We start from the raw sequence: 21,180 nt of genomic DNA on the forward strand, positions 1-21,180 counted from the left end.
TTCTTTTCCAAATTCTACCCCACCACCTCTGTAGTGTATTTCTCTCTTACCCTTCTCCCATCTCCATGCCAAAGTTTCAAGCCTAGAAGACAGGGATGTATGCTATCTTATTCTTATTGATCAGTGTAACATCCCTCAATAACAAAAGGCAGGTGTGCACATAAATTCCACTGAAGCTCTGGACCAGGAATGTTTCACAAGAAAACACACCCCCTTTCATGAATTAATCGGAAATTCACCATATCATATTTCCAGACTTCATAGAAATGGACTCAAACTTCATTTTTTACAATGTCAATGTCAGGGCCCTTTAACTATGAAGGCACATGACTACTCCAAGGGTATATCACACTTTCTCTTACACCCATCTCACACCTACTCTCCCACACTCACATCACCCAGGGTGATTTACTTGACTTCCTACTCATTACTAAGCTTGTGTAGAGTAGTGAGTGCTTGGCAAATTCAAACAGGATTAAGTCCTACACCAACTCTGAGATCCCACACTCATTGAGGGAGCCTTAAGTTCTTCTATGGAGGCCTCCCTCCCTGATTATGTTTCCCTTCAATCTCAATTACTGACAACCACATCAGATCTCAGATATCCAGAAAACACCTCCACTGGAGCTGCACCTGATGTCCCTTCACCAATCACAGCTTTCGGCCCTCAAGTCCCATCACCTAAGATCCCCAACCCCATTACCAATGAGTCTGACAGATGCCCACTTGTGCCACCCAGCAAATCAACCAGAATGAAGAGAACATCCCAGACTAAGGTTCAATCAAACTCCTGGTGTGCGTTTAACAAGGGAATATGCAACAGCCGCAGTCTCACCTTCTTTGACTCACTCCTTGGTCTCCAATTAAAAAGAAAGAAAATGACCTACAACTCCAATCTGGTCCTTATATTCCCACCTACATTTTAGAGTTGTTATTCTGAACTGCTCCTCAGAGTTCCAAATGCTCATGAACTGCTCTCTGAAATATCGGAAACCCTAATAGGTAAAATATAGAAGTTTTGGCATCCCCAAGTAACATTACATTTCCTAATATGAATATCTGCATCTCAGCTGATGGTCCTTCCATACCTCCGTCATCAAATGCAAACCTTTATATCATCCCTAACTTTTTTTTTGGTAATTTCTTTGTTGATTAAGTTGTTACATAATGTGTTCTTTTTCCAATCCCTCCCCACCCCCATAACCCCTCACTCACATCCCTGATTCTTACCTCTCTCTCAACATCCAAATTAGAAATCCAGGTGGCCACGCCTAAAACACCAATCTAGAATCCAAAGCTTATTTCACCACCAGAGGCACCATCATGGCCAGTTACCATCACACTCACCGAGACTGTCACAGCGGCTACCATCCTAGTCTTCTACCGCCTCCATCCCATCTATATACAGGAGCTCTGTGTCATGTTGGAAGTGTGCTCTGCAGGTAATGGGAGGTTTCGAGCAGTAGGGGCAAGTCATGTGATCAAGGTCTCATTGGATTCTCCATGGCTGCAGCATGATCAACTATATAGATGGGTCATCATCCTCCCAATATATCGGACCCCTCTACTCCCAACATCTGAAAATATACCAGGTCTTCCAAGTCAGTATCTCTTTGTATTCCTGCAGATACTATGCTTTCCCACAACAATAAGGTCGGTAAGCTGATTGATGATACCAGTGCTCTGGGCCTCACATTGGGTCTGGTCAATAAGTGGTTGTCATGAACATAGAGAAGGAGAGTTGTGGGCCATCAAGAAAGTGTGAGTGGTTTGACACTGGTCTTATCAGACATCCCCCTGGCAGTGCCCTGGACTGTCCCACTAAGACACAAAAAAACATGGCATCACACTTTACCCTTCCAATCTCAACCCAGGGTGCTGAGGCCATCACTTTCCACTACCTGCTCCATATAATTCTTTGAAGCACACTTTCTCTCACTTATCTTCATTCCCAGAGGCAGAACTTCAAAGATAACACCAATATGCCACGATGAGAATCAGTTGTTTCAGAATCAGCTTTTTTTCCAAAATTCAAGTTCACCACCTCCGTAATGTGTATCTCCCTTTTCCTTTCCCATGGCTATGGAGATTTTCAAAGCCAGGTGACCCTGAAACATGCTATCTCTTTCCAATGGATCACTGTATCAGCCCTCAACACCAACAGGCAAGTGTTTACATACATGGCATCTAAGATTTGGACCTAGCATATAACATGACAACATCCCCTCCTTCAATAGAAACCCTAAAATTCCCCCATAGGATATCATAGAGACACCACCAGAAAGTTAATTACCCTTCATTCACTTGTATGTCAGTGTCAATGTGCTGTAGCCTTGAATTCACACTCACTCTCCAAGTAAACTCATTCTTTTTTTTTTTTTTTTTTTACGGAGAGGAAGGAAGAGGGACAGAGAGCTAGAAACATCGATGAGAAACATTAACGAGGTGCCTCCTGCACACCCCCCCACTGGTGATGTACCCACAACCAAGGTACATGCCCTTGACCGGAATCGAACCTGGGACCTATCCGTCCACAGGCTGATGCTATATCCACTGAGCAAAACTGGTTTCGGCCGTACTCACTCTTTCTACCACACCTCTCACACCTGTACTCCCTCCACCATAGCCCTCAGAGTCATCTCCTTGCCTTCCTAGTTTTCACTCAGAGTGTGGTACAGAGCATGCTTGGCAAATTCCAACTGAATGAAGTACTATCCATCTACGGAGGAATATTTTATGGTGAACATTTTTGGGGAAAAGTTCAGAACCCTATCTCAGACAATGCCTCTCTTTTGTTCATGACCATCCATAGCCCCAGTTACCTGAGAATCAACATAAAAAACCTCACACAAAACTTTGCCTCATCTTCTTCGTTGCCTTTAGACACAAAACAAGTACTCTCTGCTCAGTCACACCATCACATCCTTGCACTGCGGCATTGCAACCCCTTACCCTCTTTCCCCATCACACCGTGTCACTCCTGAGCAACTCACAGTTCTGGATGCTGCGACCTGAGTGTCACCCACACCCAAGGTTGGAGGATTAAAACAGCTGAGGCTGAGTAGAACTTGTAAGCAGAGAGGAGTCTGGGAGGTACAGAGGCCTGAATACCAGACTGCTTAGTCTCAAAAAACCTGAGACACACCCTGCAGAGCTCAGACACTGCCTGACACCTCGTTCTGCTGGAGACCTGGCGCTCCCACCCTCAACCAAGTACACCTGGATAATGTGCCTATCCTGGGCTTTCATTGGCTAAACACAGCCATTCTTAGGTGCAATGCCCATTGGGTAATGTACTTTTCTAGGACTCCCAAGTGGAATTAGGATTCAAGACAATCACTGGCCTTTCCAAATATTGGTGTTTGAGAGCAAATATTGGTGCTGGGTAAGGACAACTTGAGATTTTGATGACAGGTTTCTGGGAAGTGTGGTCTGCAACTGATGTGTTCATTTGCACACATTTCAGATTCTGTAAAACTCAGAATGCTTCATGAGGCAAAAAGTCTTATTTCCATGTTTCCTGAAGTTGACAACTATAAATGGATAAATAAAGATGTTTTAATTGATTTTGAGAGAGAGAAGGAAGACAAAAGGAGTTACAAAGATTGGCTGACTTCCCCATGCCCCTGAATGGGGATTGTGTCCATAACCAAAGCTGGTATCCTCAAAGGAAAACCTAACTGGCAAATGTCCTGGTCAACAAACATAGCCACTCCAGCCTGGATTTCTTTTTAACATAAAAATAACACATTATTTAGAGAAAAAGCAGGCTATGAGAGAATATATATATGATCCTACCCTATTCATTTTAAAATAAAAAATGAAACAATACATAGGCCAACAAGTTGACATTTACTACATTTAGAATACTTGCGATCAATACACATTGTGAAACTATAAACATTCACAAACACATTGTGAATGTTTACTACATATGCCAGGCCTTGGATTCAATGCTTTACATGCATTATTTCATTGAATCCTCTCCACACCTGTAATGGTTTAACCATCTATTAAATGGGGAGCGAATCCAGGCTCAGAGACTCAGAATAAACCGCCTGATTGTAGAGTTACTAAGAGGCATGGCTTGAAGTCAAGCCCATGTGTCTCTAACCACAGAGCTCTGGCTTCCAATGTTAGGCTCTGCTGCCTCCTAGAGGGTAGAATAGGGGATGCATTCATATTAGGGCAGCGTGAATGTTATTGTGGGTAAAGAACAGCCCAAAAGCTTTAGTGGATTACACTAAAGAAGGCATGTTCCTTGTTTATAACACATGTCCACCCTCGTTCTCCTGGTATGGGGATAAAGGTTTAGATACCTGCTAGGTGTTATCAGACATGGAGAGACATCTTCCAGACTATTCTGTCAGGTTGACAGGCTTCACTACCACATTATTTCGTTGGTCAAACCACATCACAGGCTGCAATCAACATCAGGGTTCATGAAGCCACAGTACATGACATACTTGATGGGCCCCTTAAGTGGATCACATGGTGCCAACCTCTTGGGGGGATGAGGAGAGGAGTGGGGATTGTTAGAAAATGACAGTGGAAGTCAGTCAGGATGGGTCCCTGGCTCCTCATCCAGGTGGACACTCCCCAGGTTGCCCTAAACTGTCACTGGCAAGATTCAAAGGGGTGAACCTCAGAAAAAGGAGTTTGTTCAGATGTCACTGGCAGCAAACTGAGAGCCCACTTGTCAGTGTGACCCTGGGTAAATCCCTGGCTCCTGTGTTCACCATTTAGGTCGAGGTGATGACTCACATGGTCAGTGTGTTGATTGGGAAGGCATAGGAGTGCAAGCATCCAGTATCGATGTTCTTTTTGTTCAGATTATTGCAGTAGTTCCCCATTTTCCTTCCGTAGCTACCCTCCACCTGGTTCCTACCCTTATCCCCCCCTACAGTACTCTTCTAAAGGTGTATGATTTTTGTCCAGTCTCTTCCCGCAACCCTGCACCCATACAGTTCCTTCCCCCTGAGAACTGTCAAGCCACTCCCTTTCTATGCCCCTGATTCTATTATATTCATGTTTATTCTGTTCGTCAGATTTTTTTATTCACTTACCTTTTAGACTCACTTGTTGACCCTAAAGGTGAGTGTTTAAGAAATAAATGTGCAACAGCCACAGTCTTACCTTTTTGAATTACTCTTCTACCTCCAACTAATAAAAAATGTGATCTACAACTCCTCCCTCATCCAGACTGTTTACTATTTTCTAAAGTGTCTTCACCTTGAACTACTCCTCAGACTTCCAGATGGTCATGAACTGGTCTCTGAAATATCTCATACCCTAATAGGTAAAAGATAAAAGATTTTATATTCCTCATGAACCTGACTGTTCCCACCATGAATTTCTTCATGTCAGTGGATGATGCTTTCATACCTTCAGGTGCTAAATCCAAACTTTTACATCATTTCTGATTCCTACCTCGCTCCCCAAACTTCAAAATTAGAAAATCCAGGTGGCCACACCTAAATCACTGATCCCTAAGGCAACTGCTTCTTCCACAGCCACAACCACCACTGTGCTCCCGTCACCATCCCCCTCACCAAGGCCATCACGGCATCTTCCATTGTAGTCTTCCTACCCCGTCCTCACACCCATGCTGTGCCTCATGCTGCAGTCACAGGAGTCTAATGAGACCTGGGACACATCACCTGCTCTACTGCTCCAATGACCCCACCGTCAGCAGAACAGAAACCGAAATTGTCACAAAGCTCCTCTGGACTTGATTCCTGTAGACCAGTGTTTCCCAAACTTCTCTCATGATCAGAATCACCTGGTGGAGTTGTTAAAACACAGATTCCTGAATCCCAACTAAGAAGTGCTAAACTAGAATTTTGGGGAACATATAGGTAATATTGTATACTTAACTAGTGCTCTAAGACAGATGTTATATACAAAGCACTAAGTTAGGTATGCAATTTTACCTATATGTTCTCAAAAATTCTAGTTTAGCACTTCTTAGCTGGGATTCAGGAATCTGTGTTTTAACAACTCCACCAGGTGATTCTCATCATGAGAGAAGGTTGGGAAACACTGCTGTAGACAGTTCCGATTTTTAAAAAATTAACACCTGCTCATCCTTGAGCAGTATAGGAAAAACTACATTACCCAGAAGGCTTGGTCTTCACTTCAAGCCTTCGCACGTTATGGATCCTATGCATGGAAGGGCCTATCAACCACAATTCCACTGGTTGCCCAAATCAGGTGCCAATCATATGACCCTTACCCTATGGTTAAGGTGCTAGGCTTAGTGCCCATTCAAGGTCCCCAGGTCCAAGGTCCCCCGAGGAGAGAGGCTGGACAGCCCAGGCCCCACAGCCTGAGGCCCCCACAGTGGGAGGCCCTGACCTCAGCCCACAGCCCGGCCCCTGAGGACAGGCTCCTCCCGGAAGCCCCGGTCCCTTTAGACACACAGGCCGGCCGCCCCCCTCCGCCCCGGCCTCCCGGGCCCCGCCCGCCCCTGCGGCCCCCACGGGCACTCACTGCTCCGGGCGGCGGCCTGGGCTGCGGCCTGAGCGGCGCCGCCCCGAGGCGGGAGGGCCGCCGGGGCCGCTGTGTCCGCGGGAGGAGGCGGGGACCCGGGGACCCAGTCCCGCCGGGTGGGGTCCCCCCGCCTCAGACACCTGCCCGGCGGGACGCCGCTACCCACGTATTCTCCTACTGGCCGCCTGAGCGCTGCCGCTGAGTCTGTGAACACGCGAACACACCAAAATGGCCGCCAGGAGGAGGACGCAGGAAGTCCCGCCCCAACCGGATGTGCAGGAATCAAACGCTATTTACCGCTCACTCTGGTGAAGTGCCTTCTGGGTAATGTTTTTCCGATCTCAGAGGACTCATCCCAGCCAAGGAACTTGGAGTAAAGGTGTGGAGGCCCCAAAAGTGGTGCTGGAGGAGATGATGGGGCTGGAGGTCTACTTACCTGGTCCACACGGACAGATCCACCGAAGAATACATATAAGGGGGAAATGGCAGACCTCGGTAATACTATCAACAATAAGACATACAGATAGTAAAAGAATTATTTTTCAGCCGAAACCGGTTTGGCTCAGTGGTCTGCGGACCGAAAGGTCCCAGGTTCAATTCCGGTCAAGGGCATTAACTTGGTTGCGGGCATAGCCCCGGGTAGGGGTGGTGCAAGAGGCAGCTGTAATGCCCGGGTCATAAACCGCAAAGACTACCAGGGAGCCCAATCCGATGCAATAGCAGAAAGCCTGTATTTATATCGGACTTTCAACGCTCAGTCCCACTTACAACAGGGAGGGCATGGGGAGAAAGAGAAAGAACTTAACCTATCAATGGGTTTTATAGGGAGGGTGGTGCCGCTACCTTGGCTGACCTGATTGGTTGGGTTAGGCCTAGGGTCCAGTTACCGGGAGCTGGACCCGCCCCACCCTGCCCTCTCATCCAGCCCGCCCTCTCACCCCCCATGCCCCCTCACTCCGCCCTGCCCTCTCAGCAGCTGGTGGATGTTTCTCTCTCATGGACTTTCCTGGGTATCTCTCTCCCTTCCTCTCTAAAAAATCAGTAAAAAAAAAAAAGAACAAGGACGTTCTAAAAAATAAATAAAAAGAATAAAAAGAATAATTTTTCAAATACTGTATCCCAGCTGGGGTTACTCAGTGGTTGACCATTGACCTATGAACCAGGAAGTCATGGTATGAACCAGGAGGTAATGGATCTATTCATCGTCAGGGCACATGCATGGGTTTCAGGCTCAATTCCCAGGGAGAAGGGAAGTACAGGAAGAAGCCTATCAGTGATTCTCTCTCATCATTGATGTTTCTATCTCTCTCCTACTCTCCCATACTCCCTAAAATCAATACAAAATATTGTTTGAATGTGTGATTTACATGAATTGTAATTAAATGAAACTTTAAAAAGGTCCAAAATTTGAGGGTTCAAGAAGATTTACTGTGTTATTATGAAAGTTCTGGAGCATATTTGTTGCAACTGTATCAGTATGTTGGAAATAAAATACAAGGATGTACTACTGAAATGTTATCATGTGCATATTCACTGTTTTCTCTGGCAGTCTAAAACTGACCATGGTAAGAATATTTATGGCAGGGTAATTGACAAATACTGTAACCATACACTTCATTTAATGTATTAATAAATGCTTAGACTTCAATAAGAGTCGCTCTGAAATTAACAATGCAGATTAAATTTATAAGTATATGGTATAATTTTGCCTCAGTTCTTAAGAGCATTAAAAATGAGTAACATAATTTTCCTTCAGGATTCAAAACCAATGGTTTCACCTGGCAAAGGCATTACTTGAGTCACTGAGGAATGAGGGAAATTTAAGCGGCACAGGCCTCCTTCAGTTAAAATAATAAATTTATTTAAACAATTTGAAAAAAGATTCTCAGCAGATATTTTAACAAAGAAGATAAATACTGTGCAAAGAAATGTATAAAAATGTTCACCATAAAATATTCCTGCGTAGATGGAATTAAAACAAAAGCAAGTTATTGAGGAAAATGATCCAGACTATGACTCAAAGGTGAGTATAAGTAATGCTGTTTTTTATTAATTTAAGGCAGGTTAAATAAAAGTTAATATCTCAATATAAAGTTTAATTTTATCCATTAAAAATGTTTAGCCCATATATAGTCCTCACTGGCATTTCAACAATACACTTAATTTCAGTGCATGTCTTAAGAAACTTATTTTAGGTCTGACCTTATATTTTTAAATTCCAGACTAAGCCCTAGAATTCTTTTTATTTTTCACTTTTATTGTTTTTAGAGAGGAGGGGAGAGGGGAGAGAGAAAAAGAAACATCAATGATGAGAGTCATTGATTGGCTGCCTCCAGCACCCCTTACTGGGGATTGAGCCCATAAACCAGACATGTGCCCTGACCTGAAATCCAACTGTGACTTCCTGGTATATAGGTCAACAATCAACCAGTGAACCATACCGGCTGGTCTAGGATTCTGTTTTAATGGCATACTATCATGTACATTTTTAAAGAAGCATTTTAAATTATAGCTTGTGGTTTTAGGCTGTTTACCCTCCAAAGGAAAGCTTATAAACAAAAGTCAGTTTTTAAATTACCTTAATATAGGAGTACGTGGGATTTAGGGGACCACCTCTCTTCTCCATCTGAGTCCCAGGAATTTTTCATATCAGGGTTAGTAAAGGCCTTTGTTTTTAAACTGGTTTCTTTTGAATTCATTCATTTGCTAAATGCCACAAAATATCCAAAGATACTTTAACCTACTGGGCAGGTAAGAGGAGATAGTTAAAAATCAAATATTCCAACAGGTATGACTTACTCATAACAACTATTTATGAATGGAATTAGTATTTTTTTGAGCAACTGATCTGTAAAATAATGGCTATTATAACTAACAGATTGCTTGGTTATTTAATTTTTCAAGATTATGGCTCTGTCTCACTTTATGGAGTTCATTGTATTGTGTAAAATTTCCATTTTAATTTAGCTCATGATCTGCTAATGTTTGAATAATAATTTGCTATCATTGCTAATACCCTCTTTTAAAATTTGGCAAAATTTTTGACAGCAGTGAGATAATTACTAATGAAATATTAACTGAAGCTGGTAGAAAAAGATAGATTGACTTGTTATTTTCCTTTAACAGAAGGATCAAAACCCAGCAGAGTGCAAGCAGCAGTGAAGCAGGATGTATGGCCTTGAGGATAATCTGCACTGTAATAGCCTAAACACAACTATTATTTACTTACAGACTTAACGTTTTTGTATGTTCTTGGTAGCCCCAGTAATTTTTTTTAAAAGGAAGGAATTGATACTTTATTTTTTCTTTATTTTTTTTTTTAAACATATTTTATTGATTTTGTACAGAGAGGAATGTCCCGGCCCGCGGGACAACAACGGGGGCACACAGGAACCACCTAAGAGAATGAATCAAACAAGGAACGCGAAAGAATGGAGGCAAGACAAGGTTCTGATCAAGCCTCAGTTTTATTCTCTGAAATGGCTGTATTTATACAGCAGAGACAAAGGGGGGCAGGGCCGCCCATGCAGGGGGGTCTTTGGTATGGCAACACAGGATTGACTAATTGCCAAAGGCGGTGTGACATTCCAAGGTGCAATATTCCAAGGCTGGGCTATCTAGGGGGGAGGATCAGGAAGGGGAAGAGGCAGGAAGACAGGAGATGCTAAACCCCAGGTTAATCTTATCTTCTGGCCAAGCCCTCAGGGCACCACACAACCTCTGCTAGAAGGAACCCAATTCCATTTCCTTAAGACTGAGTTGCTTGCCTCAACTCTGCTAGCTCCCAACAGAGGAAGGGAGAGAGATAGAGAGTTAGAAACATCAATGAGAGAGAGAGTCATCGATCAGCTGCCTCTTGCACACCCCCTACTGGGGATATGCCCGCAACCAAGGTACATGCCCTTGACCGGAATCGAACCCAGGACCTTTCAGTCCCCAAGCCGACGCTCTATCCATTGAGCCAAACCGGTCTCGGCAAGGAATTGATACTTTAAAGACAATTTTGTTCTACCTAACATTTTAAATTTAGTTTTTCTGCCAGGTATGTTGAATGCAGAAATTCTCTCACACATTTTCATTCATTGCTATATAGTTTGGTTCTTCTGGGGTATTTTTATCATGTAACTATTAGATACAGCTATGAAAATAAATGAACTGTTAAATGAAACAGATTTTTTTGTTTTGCTAATTTTTTTTTTCCTGAAGAACCAAAGTATTTTTTCAGCTGGTAGTTAAGTGGGTTTAAGTTTTGTCTTTCATTACTTTGTTATAGAAATACAGTGCCTATACTGAAACAAGTCATTTTAAAAACAGAAACAAACTGGGCAAGACAATCTATGGTTAAGAATTTCCAGTAAGACTACATCTATTTGATTGTTCAATGGATTTTTAATATTTTAGGTGACATAGTTAACTATAAAGAACCCTAACTCAATTGTGTGGTTATTGGCTAGTTACCATAGGGAGATAAATAAAACTTAGTATTTTCAGACGTTAAACTTTATTATTTTAATTGTACTTTTAAAATTAACCTCCATTAACTAAACATCTCTTCTTTGGTAGGGTCTACCTTCTCCTTCCCTGGAAAGGATGAATTTTCATCATTTGACAAGTTCATTTCAAGTTTTTTGTTTGTTTGTTTGCTTATTTTTGTAGCCTAAAATAAAATGTCAAATATAAAAACAAAAAAAACAAAAAAAACAAAACAAAAGCAAGTTATTATTATCTGCATTACTGGGGTTATTATTTTAAAAGGTTAACTATTGTATGCCCTTGCAGAGTAGCAAAAAGATAGGAATTTTTATATATTCTGGGTTAGTGGTATACCAAAATAAATGACCATTTTGGGTCATAGTTCTGCCTATCTTAAATATAAAACATTCACCTACACAACAGTGTGATATGTAAACCATATGTCTATACAGAGAACTGAATGGAAATATTCCCAGAAGAGTTATGTATAACACCCCAAACCTGTAAATAACAAAAAAAAACACCCATATATCAATTAATAAACTGCTTATTCACAGAATCCAGTACTACTCAGCAATAAAAAAAAAAATTTAACTCTTCACACAAGCATGTGTATTGAATCTCAAAATCATTGTGTGGCATGGAGGAAACCAGTATTTATTAAAATATACATAAAATAGTAGGAAATTATGAACACTATGAACTATCCTATTGCAAAGAATGGAAAATCCCCGAGTTCAAAGAAGACCCAGAAAGGCAGAGAGATTATAACAGGACAGTAGAAAGAAGGTATAGAGTTATTGATACAGAAAATGGAACTTTAATTAATAATAATAAACAGGAATAAACTGTGCCCTGTCCAGTGTCCTCTGTTGGTTGGTTGTGATCCCATTCACTGACAGGTCCCTGGTTTGATTCCAGGTCAGTAAACATCCCTAAATGGATTTCCCGTTGTGCTGTGCAGGAGGCAGCAGACCTCTCTCTTCCAGTCTCTTACTTCCTCTCCCCCCCCCCCCCAAAAATGAACAAAATTATTTTCCAAAATATTTTTTTCAAAAGGAATCATCTCTGTTTTTTGCAAACATACAACTGTAAGCACATTGTTGCCCCACCCTGTGTATGAGTTACAGGAGGGTTTATCTCACATGTGACAGTTTCACAGCTTTATCTCTAGGTCAGGGCTCACCAAATAGCACACATGAGAAAGGGGCACTTTGTTCCATTTCAGTTCTCATTCCCTGGGAAGACCAGTTTTGCTCAGTGACAGCAAATATGGTCAAGTAGGGGAGACAACTAATGCTGACTGGTTAAAAAAACACATTCTGGGCCTGATTACAGAGTGATCCTTCCTCTAGCTCTGAGGTCTTGCCTGTTGGGCAACAACCTTGAGATGAACACTTTTAAGGGGCCAGGAAATGCCCAAAACCATGATATTATTTTGTTTGCTACTGAGGCCAACTACAGGAAATAGTAATGGAGGTCCTCAGAACGTTCTCACAGATCATACAAACGACAGGACATGAAATACTTTGGATTTATGTTGAAAGAGGCACGTTTTATGCAGTTTAACTGCAGTGTCAGCCTTAACTATGAAAACAGTGTTTATGTCCCAAACTTATTCCACCTCAGAGTCTTACAACCAATGACACCAGGCTATGAAATCTCATACATCGTGACACATGGCCTTTTTGGAGCACGTGAAGAGTAGTTCCCCTAAACATTGCTGATATTTAGGTAATACATACTGGGAAAAGGGAATATAATTCATATTGTTCACAGGAACACAATAAAGGCTGCCTGTTCAGGGCGGCTTTTGACCAGTGACCTCTACAATAAAAGAGGCACCAGAGAGCATATTAGAACCACAAAGTCAGGCACACTTTCTATCAAGGCCTTGGTCGGCAATTTAAAATCAGCCAATATTAAACAAAGAGTAATTTTCTGAATCAAGCTGTGCTTTCCAAAGCACAGAAAGTTTGAAATCACACCATATTGCTGGAGCATATATATTTGTATGTATATGGTACCCCTTCATGCTGACAGAACACAACTTTTCTTTTAATCATCCCAGTGGGAAAATAGAACCGACAAAATTAAAGGTACAAAACTAAAAACACCTTTACATAAAGATCATAAACCAGAGCAGAGGACAGCAAGAGGTTTGTATGTGGATGAACTGAACCTAAAACACTTCATCACAGCATACTGTGAGACCCACAATGTCCCTGAAAGAGTTATCATTTCTAGGTGGAGGAAGTGGACTCTGGAAAAAACCTGGATCAGGTCAATTCTCTGGTCAGAAATAAAGGAATGACAATTCATCCAGGAGCTCAGAATATTCGTAATTTTCTCAAGTACAATCCCAGAGCATGCAGGGGTTGTGACTGATGCACACTCTTCGGGTGAAGCAGGCGGTAGGAGTGAAAGAGCTTCCACACAAATCCTTTCAATGACATAAATCCGGCTTCTGGAAGTGTCACTTATACCTGAAACTTAGCAGGCATCTAGCAGAGTGCATGTTCTGATAGAGGGGTTTCCATTCAGGTAAATGCGGGTAAAAGCTTCTCCTCTGGTTGTGTTCTTCTGAGTGAGAAAGTAAAATATTCCCTGGACATTTAAAGCTTTTCTCCAGTGTGGACTCTCAAGTGTTGCATGAGGAAAGATTTGTAGTGAAAAGATTTCCCACACTCCATACACTCATGAGGCCCTTTTCCAGTGTGAACTCTGTGGTGTTGAATGAGAGTACATTTTTTCCTGAAAGACATACCACAGTCACTACACTCATACAGCTTTTCTCGTGTGCATTTTCTGGTGTTCCATGAGATTGGAACTTTGACTGAATGATTTCCCACATTCACTACATTTATAAGGTTTTTCTCCAGTGTGAACTCTCCTGTGTACAGCGAAGGAAGACCTGTAACTGAAAGTCTTCTCACAATAACCACACTTATAAGGTTTTTCTCCAGTGTGAACTCTCTGGTGTAGAGTGAGGGTAGACCTGCTACTGAAGGACTTTTCACAATCATTACACCGATAAGGCTTTTCTCCAGTGTGAACCCTCTGGTGTAGCATGAGGACAGAACTTCTACTGAAGGACTTCTCACAATCACTACACTTAAAAGGTTTTTCTCCAGTGTGAACTCTCTTGTGTACAATGAAGGAATGACTGTTACTAAAGGACTTCTCACAATCACTACACTTATAAGGTTTTTCTCCAGTGTGACCTCTCTGGTGTACAATGAGGGCAGAACGATTACTGAAGGACTTCTCACAATCACTACACTGATAAGGTTTTTCACCAGTGTGACCTCTCTGGTGTACAGTGAGGGCATAACTATTACTGAAGAACTTCTCACAATCACTACACTTATAAGGTTTATCTCCAGTGTGAACTCTCTGGTGTACATTTAAGGCATGACTATTACTAAAGGACTTCTCACAATCATTACATTTATAAGGTTTTTCTCCAGTGTGAACTCTCCGGTGTAGAGTGAGGGCACAACTCCTACTGAAGGACTTCCCGCAATCACTACAATCATATGGTTTTTCTCCATTGTGAACTCTCTTATGGGTCAAGACGTCATAATTGCTCCTGAACGATTTCCCACATTCACTACATTTATAAGGTTTTTCTCCAGTATGAACTCTGTGGTGCCTAAGGCGATTAGAGATAGTGCTGAAGGACATCCCACAATCACTACACTCGAATGGTTTTTCTCCAGTGTGAATTCTGCGGTGTTTAGTGAGGGAAGCCTTTAGATTGAACAGCTTCCCACAGTCAGTACACCGATAGGACTTTTCTCCAGTGTGATCTCTACTATGTTTATTGTGGTTAAAGGTACAGCTGAAAACTTTCTCACATGTATTATACTCATATTTCACTTCCCTGGCACTGATGCCCTGGTTCTGGTTTTGGCTGGCAGCTTTTTCACATTCATCCCATTGGTGCTGCCTTTTTCTTATGAGAAATTCCTGTGAACTCTCAATACGACTCTGGGGTTCCTCAGTATCGAGAAGTGCCTGGTACTGGACAAGCTCTGAGATGGCTGGGAAGTCTTCCCCAACTTCCCTATTGTTTAAAGACAGCGCTGGTAAATAAAAGCTGCACTTGGTCACAAATGAGGCCCCGTCCACAGCTGTTTTCCAGGGCTTCTCTCCACTGGATTCCTTCAGTTGATGGGGAGGGTTTGCACTGAAACAGAAGTCTCTCACACATGCATCACTGAAAAATGCTTTCTGTTCCAAATCTGCTGCTTGTGACTCAGTCAGGTGCAGACTATCTTTTAACACAGAGAAACACCTCCCACAGAGATGCATCCTCTTTGTTGCTAGAGCTGAATTAGGAGCACTAACCTGCAACTCCCCTTTTACAGATACATGCTGCTCAGAACACACCTCTGCATCATCCATTTGATGCCCACAACCTGAAAACAGAAAAATGGTGATGAAATGAATGTCGACTGTGGTTACAGGGAGAAGTCTCATTACAAAAGTGTGTTGCACATAACAAGTTGATTGCATGCAAATGTCTGACAGTAAATATCTGAAGGAAATATTGACAAGATGCTGCTGTGAAGATCTCGGCGTCTGAAGATTATCATACAAGGAAGACCTCATGCAAAATATGAAACAAACATGGCAAGCACCACACGAAAAAGAAGCTGGATCATCTGATCATTTTTCTGCTAATAGTGTTAAACAGGGCTTGTCTGCTGGTGGCATATACTAGCTATGCTTTAAGGTTGGCTACCACTTATTCCACAATAACTTGTAAAATTCAAAAACCAGAACCTTGTGTCAGGGTCTAGTGACTCAGTTCTGTGCACCTCGTAACACATATCCATGTCAATATTTGAAAATACTGCAGCCCTAACAGGTTTGGCTCAGTGCATATAGCATTGGCCTTCAAATAGAAGGGCTCCAGGTTCAGTTCTGATCAAGGGCATGTACTTTGGTTGTGGGCACATCCCCAGTACGGCGTGTGCATGAGGCAGCTGATTAATGTTTCTATGTTTTCCATCCCTCTAACTTTCTCTCTGTAAAAAATTTCAATTCAACATATTTTTTAAAATAAAATAAAATGAAATACTGCAGATAGAATAGTTCAGAAGAACAGGTGATGGAAAAGAGCCAGAGGGTGGAGGTAGCCAGGTCAGGGAAGTGTTAAGCAGGAGAATAAAAAGGTAGAAGAAAGCTATTGCCAGTGGCACCTCAAGCTAAACTTGTTGGACATGAGCAGGTTCCCGGTATGATCTAAACACCATCCTTACATCATCCCACCCCCCAGCTGCAAATCAGGAGGGCAAGGCAACCCTTATGCCATCCTGTATGTTCACCTTGTGAAAAAAACAGTTCTCCTTGCAACTTTTACTGTACAAAAACATAAAACAACAATACTCTGTGTTTTATTAAAAGACAACAGAGGTGAGTAGCCAGCACTGACCTGAGCAAGACAGCATCCAATAGTATTCAGGGAACAGAATATTACAAACAATTGAAGGAGGACTTTCAAGAACTGCCCATGGCTCATGCAAATACAGACCATAACCTGGCACAGTTAGTCACAAAGAGCCTTTAGCTGGAGGAATGCTGCAGAAGTGGGAGCCATGTATGTGGACATAGACACCCTCCCAGAAAGAGAAAGTGAAAGCTTGGAACATTAAGCTGTTTGCAACAATCCTGACTCCCACATACTTCCTGTCCTATCTGAAGCTATGGGTGTGAGGTATATTCATGGAGTCCTTTGTTCAGATCTTTCCAAATTACTCAGCACTCTCAGCCACAGTACATTTGACAGAATAATGGGGAAAACAAGTACAGCCCACAGTCTGGCTGTGAAAGCTATATCCAGAAAAGAAAGGAGGAGAGGACGTCACCTCAGAACACTAGGAGAGATGTGGAGGTCTTACCTACAGATGAGACCAGTGCAAAAGCTTCTACCATCATCTTGCAGTACAGACGTCTCTGTACCTCATCAAGGATCCCCCACTCCTCCTCAGAGAAGGTGATGACCACGTCCTCAAAGTTCATCTCCTGTCACAATGGGCAGAGTACAGTCCATGATGAGTTATTCTTTTAGGATTTTATGTTCATAATACTCCCCAACCTCTACATCCATCTGCCCCCTCAACTCTCCACATTAGAAAAGAGTCCAATCAAAGTCATTCTCTCCTTTTGTTCCAGTCAATGCCGTGTATTCCCCCAACAATAAGGGCAAACAATCTTGTAGATGATATCTCTTCTCTGAAACTCACATGTAGACCACACCCCTTTTCAATGCAGTGGGTGTCATGAACATAGGGTAGGGAGAGATGGTGTCCATAAGGAGACTGTGAGTGATTTGCCACCGTGTTTGACAGGCAATCACCTTGTCATCTGTCTATTCAGGGAATCACAAGGTTATGGTATCATTGTTCAAACTTTTGAACCTAATCCCAGGGTGCTGACGCCATCACTACCTGCTGCAGATAATGCTTTGAACCACACTTCTCTCACACAGCTGTATTCCCAGAGACACAACTTCAAATGTAACATAAAAGTACCAAAATGACCACAGTTTATTTCCTAATCACCTTCTTTTCCAAAATTCTACCCCACCACCTCGGTAGTGTATTTCTCTCTTACCCTTCTCCCATCTCCATGCCAAAGTTTCGAGCCTAGAAGACAGAGATGTATGCTATCTTATTCTTATTGATCAGTGTAACAGCCCTCAACAACAAAAGCTAGGTGTGCACATAAATTCCACTGAAGCGCTGCACCAGGAATGTTCTCCAAGAAAATACATCCCCCTTTCATGAATTAATCGGAAATTCACAATATCATATTTCCAGACAGCATAGAAATGGACTCAAACTTCATTTCTTATAATGTCAATGTCAGGGCCCTTTAACTATGAAGGCATATGACTACTCCAAGGGTATATCACACTTTGTCTTACACCCATCTCACACCTACACTCCCACACTCACAGCACCCAGGGTGATTTACTTGACTTCCTACTCATTACTAAGCTTGTGTAGAGTAGTGAGTGCTTGGCAAATTCAAACAGGATTAAGTCCTACACCAACTCTGAGAGCCCACAATCATTGAGGCAGCCTTAAGTTCTTCTATGGAGGCCTCCCTCCCTGATTGTGTTTCCCTTCAATCTCAATTACTGACAACCACATCAGATCTCAGATATCCAGAAAACACCTCCACGGGAGCTGCACCTGATGTCCCTTCACCAATCACAGCTTTTGGCCCTCAAGTCCCATCACCTAAGGCCCGTTACCCCATTACCAATGAGTCTTACAGATGCCTACTCGTGCCACCCAGCAAATCAACCAGACTGATGAGAATATCCCAGACTAAGGCTCAATCAAAATCCTGATGTGCGTTTAACAAGGGAATATGCAACAGCCGCAGTCTCACCTTCTTTGACTCACTCCTTGGTCTCCAATTAAAAAGAAAGAAAATGACCTACAACTCCAATCTGGTCCTTATATTCCCACCTACATTTTAGAGTTGTTATTCTGAACTGCTCCTCAGAGTTCCAAATGCTCATGAACTGCTCTCTGAAATATCGGAAACCCTAATAGGTAAAATATAGAAGTTTTGGCATCCCCAAGTAACATTACATTTCCTAATATGAATATCTGCATCTCAGCTGATGGTCCTTCCATACCTCCGTCATCAAATGCAAACCTTTATATCATCCCTAACTTTTTTTTGGTAATTTCTTTGTTGATTAAGTTGTTACATAATGTGTTCTTTTTCCAATCCCTCCCCATCCCCATAACCCCTCACTCACATCCCTGATTCTTACCTCTCTCTCAACATCCAAATTAGAAATCCAGGTGGCCACGCCTAAAACACCAATCTAGAATCCAAAGCTTATTTCACCACCAGAGCCACCATCAGGGCCAGTTACCATCACACTCACCGAGACTGTCACAGCGGCTACCATCCTAGTCTTCTACCGCCTCCATCCCATCTATATACAGGAGCTCTGTGTCATGTTGGAAGTGTGCTCTGCAGGTAATGGGAGGTTTCGAGCAGTAGGGGCAAGTCATGTGATCAAGGTCTCATTGGATTCTCCATGGCTGCAGCATGATCAACTATATAGATGGGTCATCATCCTCCCAATATATCGGACCCCTCTACTCCCAACATCTGAAAATATACCAGGTCTTCCAAGTCAGTATCTCTTTGTATTCCTGCAGATACTATGCTTTCCCACAACAATAAGGTAGGTAAGCTGATTGATGATACCAGTGCTCTGGGCCTCACATTGGGTCTGGTCAATAAGTGGTTGTCATGAACTTAGGGAGGGAGAGTTGTGGGCCATCAAGAAAGTGTGAGTGGTTTGACACTGGTCTTATCAGACATCCCCCTGGCAGTGCCCTGGACTGTCCCACTAAGACACAAAAAAACATGGCATCACACTTTATCCTTCCAATCTCAACCCAGGGTGCTGAGGCCATCACTTTCCACTACCTGCTCCATATAATTCTTTGAAGCACACTTTCTCTCACTTATCTTCATTCCCAGAGGCAGAACTTCAAAGATAACACCAATATGCCACGATGAGAATCAGTTGTTTCAGAATCAGCTTTTTTTCCAAAATTCAAGTTCACCACCTCCGTAATGTGTATCATATTTCCTTTCCCATGGCTATGGAGATTTTCAAAGCCAGGTGACCCTGAAACATGCTATCTCTTTCCAATGGATCACTGTATCAGCCCTCAACACCAACAGGCAAGTGTTTACATACATGGCATCTAAGATTTGGACCTAGCATATAACATGACAACATCCCCTCCTTCAATAGAAACCCTAAAATTCCCCCATAGGATATCATAGAGACACCACTAGAAAGTGGATTACTCTTCATTCACTTGTATGTCAGTGTGCTGTAGCCATGAATTCACACTCACTCTCCAAACACACTCATTTTTTAAAATTTTTTTTACAGAGAGGAAGAAAGAGGGATAGAGAGCTAGAAACCGATGAGAAACATTAACCAGCTGCCTCCTGCACACCCTCCCCCCCACTGTTGATGCGCCCACAACCAAGGTACATGCCCTTGACCGGAATCGAACCTGGGACATTTCCGTCCACAGGCTGACACTTTATCCACTAAGCCAAAACAATTTCCGCTGTACTCACTCTTTCTACCACACCTCTCTCACACCTGCACTCCCTCCACCACAGCACTCAGAGTCATCTCCTTGCCTTCCTAGTTTTCACTCAGAGTGTGGTACAGAGAATGCTTGGTAAATTCCAACTGAATGAAGTATTATCCATCTACGGAGGAATATTTTATGGTGAACATTTTTGGGGAAAAGTTCAGAACCCTATCTCAGACAATGCCTCTCTTTTGTTCATGACCATCCATAGCCCCAGTTACCTGAGAATCAACATAAAAAACCTCACACAAAACTTTGCCTCATCTTCTTCGTTGCCTTTAGACACAAAACAAGTCCTCTCTGCTCAGTCACACCATCACATCCTTGCACTGCGGCATTGCAACCCCTTACCCTCTTTCCCATCACACCGTGTCACTCCTGAGCAACTCACAGTTCTGGATGCTGCGATCTGAGAGTCACGCTGGAGGGTTAAAACAGCTGAGGCTGAGTAGAACTCTGTAAGCAGAGAGGAGTCTGGGAGGTACAGAGGCCTCAATACCAGACTGCTTAGGCTCAAAAAGCCTGACACACACCCTGCAGAGCTCAGACACTGCCTGACACCTTTTTCTGCTCGAGACCTGGCGCTCCTACCCTCAACCAAGTTCACCGGGATAATGTGCCTATCCTGGGCTTTCATTGGCTAAACACAGCCATTCTTAGTTGAAATGCCCATTGGGTAATGTACTTTTCTAGGACTCCCAAGTGGAATTAGGATCCAAGACAATCACTGGGAGAGCAAATATTGGTGCTGGGTAAGGACAACTTGAGATTTTGATGACAGGTTTCTGGGATGTGTGGTCTGCAACTGATGTGTTCATTTGCACACATTTCAGATTCTGTAAAACTCAGAATGCTTCATGAGGCAAAAAGTCTTATTTCCATGTTTCCTGAAGATGACAACTATAAATGGTTAAATAAAGATGTTTTAATTGATTTTGAGAAAGAGAACGAAGACAAAAAAAGAGAAACACAGATTGGTTGACTTCGCCATGCCCCCGAATGGGGATTGTGTCCATAACCCAAGCTGGTGCCCTCAAAGGAAAACCTA

The 21,180-nt window shown here is 42.6% G+C and overlaps 3 protein-coding genes and 1 long non-coding RNA gene across 6 annotated transcripts in view; 2 read left to right on the plus strand and 2 right to left on the minus strand.

Annotated features, from left to right (window-relative positions):
• LOC118712380 (zinc finger protein 154) overlaps positions 1-21,180 on the plus strand; it is a 280,454-nt gene that overhangs the window by 147,863 nt on the left and 111,411 nt on the right. The window lies entirely within an intron of this gene.
• LOC118712414 lies at positions 8,481-9,717 on the plus strand. The gene is made up of 2 exons (XR_004986028.2): positions 8,481-8,515; positions 9,619-9,717. It is a non-coding gene; the product is annotated as an uncharacterized LOC118712414 (long non-coding RNA).
• LOC118712381 (zinc finger protein 551) overlaps positions 13,070-21,180 on the minus strand; it is a 135,813-nt gene continuing 127,702 nt past the window's right edge. For both annotated transcript variants that reach the window (XR_006740788.1, XM_045577326.1), the window contains one exon: positions 13,070-13,539. The gene's annotated coding sequence lies outside the window, so the exon portion shown is untranslated. The remainder of the gene's footprint in view (positions 13,540-21,180) is intronic.
• The window catches only part of LOC118712401 (zinc finger protein 551-like), a 32,353-nt gene continuing 24,242 nt past the window's right edge, over positions 13,070-21,180 (minus strand). The window contains exons 2-4 of one of the 2 annotated variants that reach the window (XM_036426078.2): positions 16,875-16,998; positions 14,641-15,389; positions 13,795-13,966 (exon numbers count right to left, since the gene is read on the minus strand). In XM_036426078.2, coding sequence (XP_036281971.1) covers positions 13,913-13,966; positions 14,641-15,389; positions 16,875-16,995 — 924 coding nt within the window. In that variant the 5' untranslated portion in view covers positions 16,996-16,998 and the 3' untranslated portion in view covers positions 13,795-13,912. Of the gene's footprint in view, positions 15,390-16,874; positions 16,999-21,180 lie in introns of both variants that reach the window. The other variant, XM_045577354.1, reaches the window with a different exon arrangement.

Source organism: Pipistrellus kuhlii, unplaced genomic scaffold, assembly GCF_014108245.1.
Source record: "Pipistrellus kuhlii isolate mPipKuh1 unplaced genomic scaffold, mPipKuh1.p scaffold_m20_p_89, whole genome shotgun sequence".
In the NCBI taxonomy this organism is placed as follows: domain Eukaryota; kingdom Metazoa; phylum Chordata; class Mammalia; order Chiroptera; family Vespertilionidae; genus Pipistrellus; species Pipistrellus kuhlii.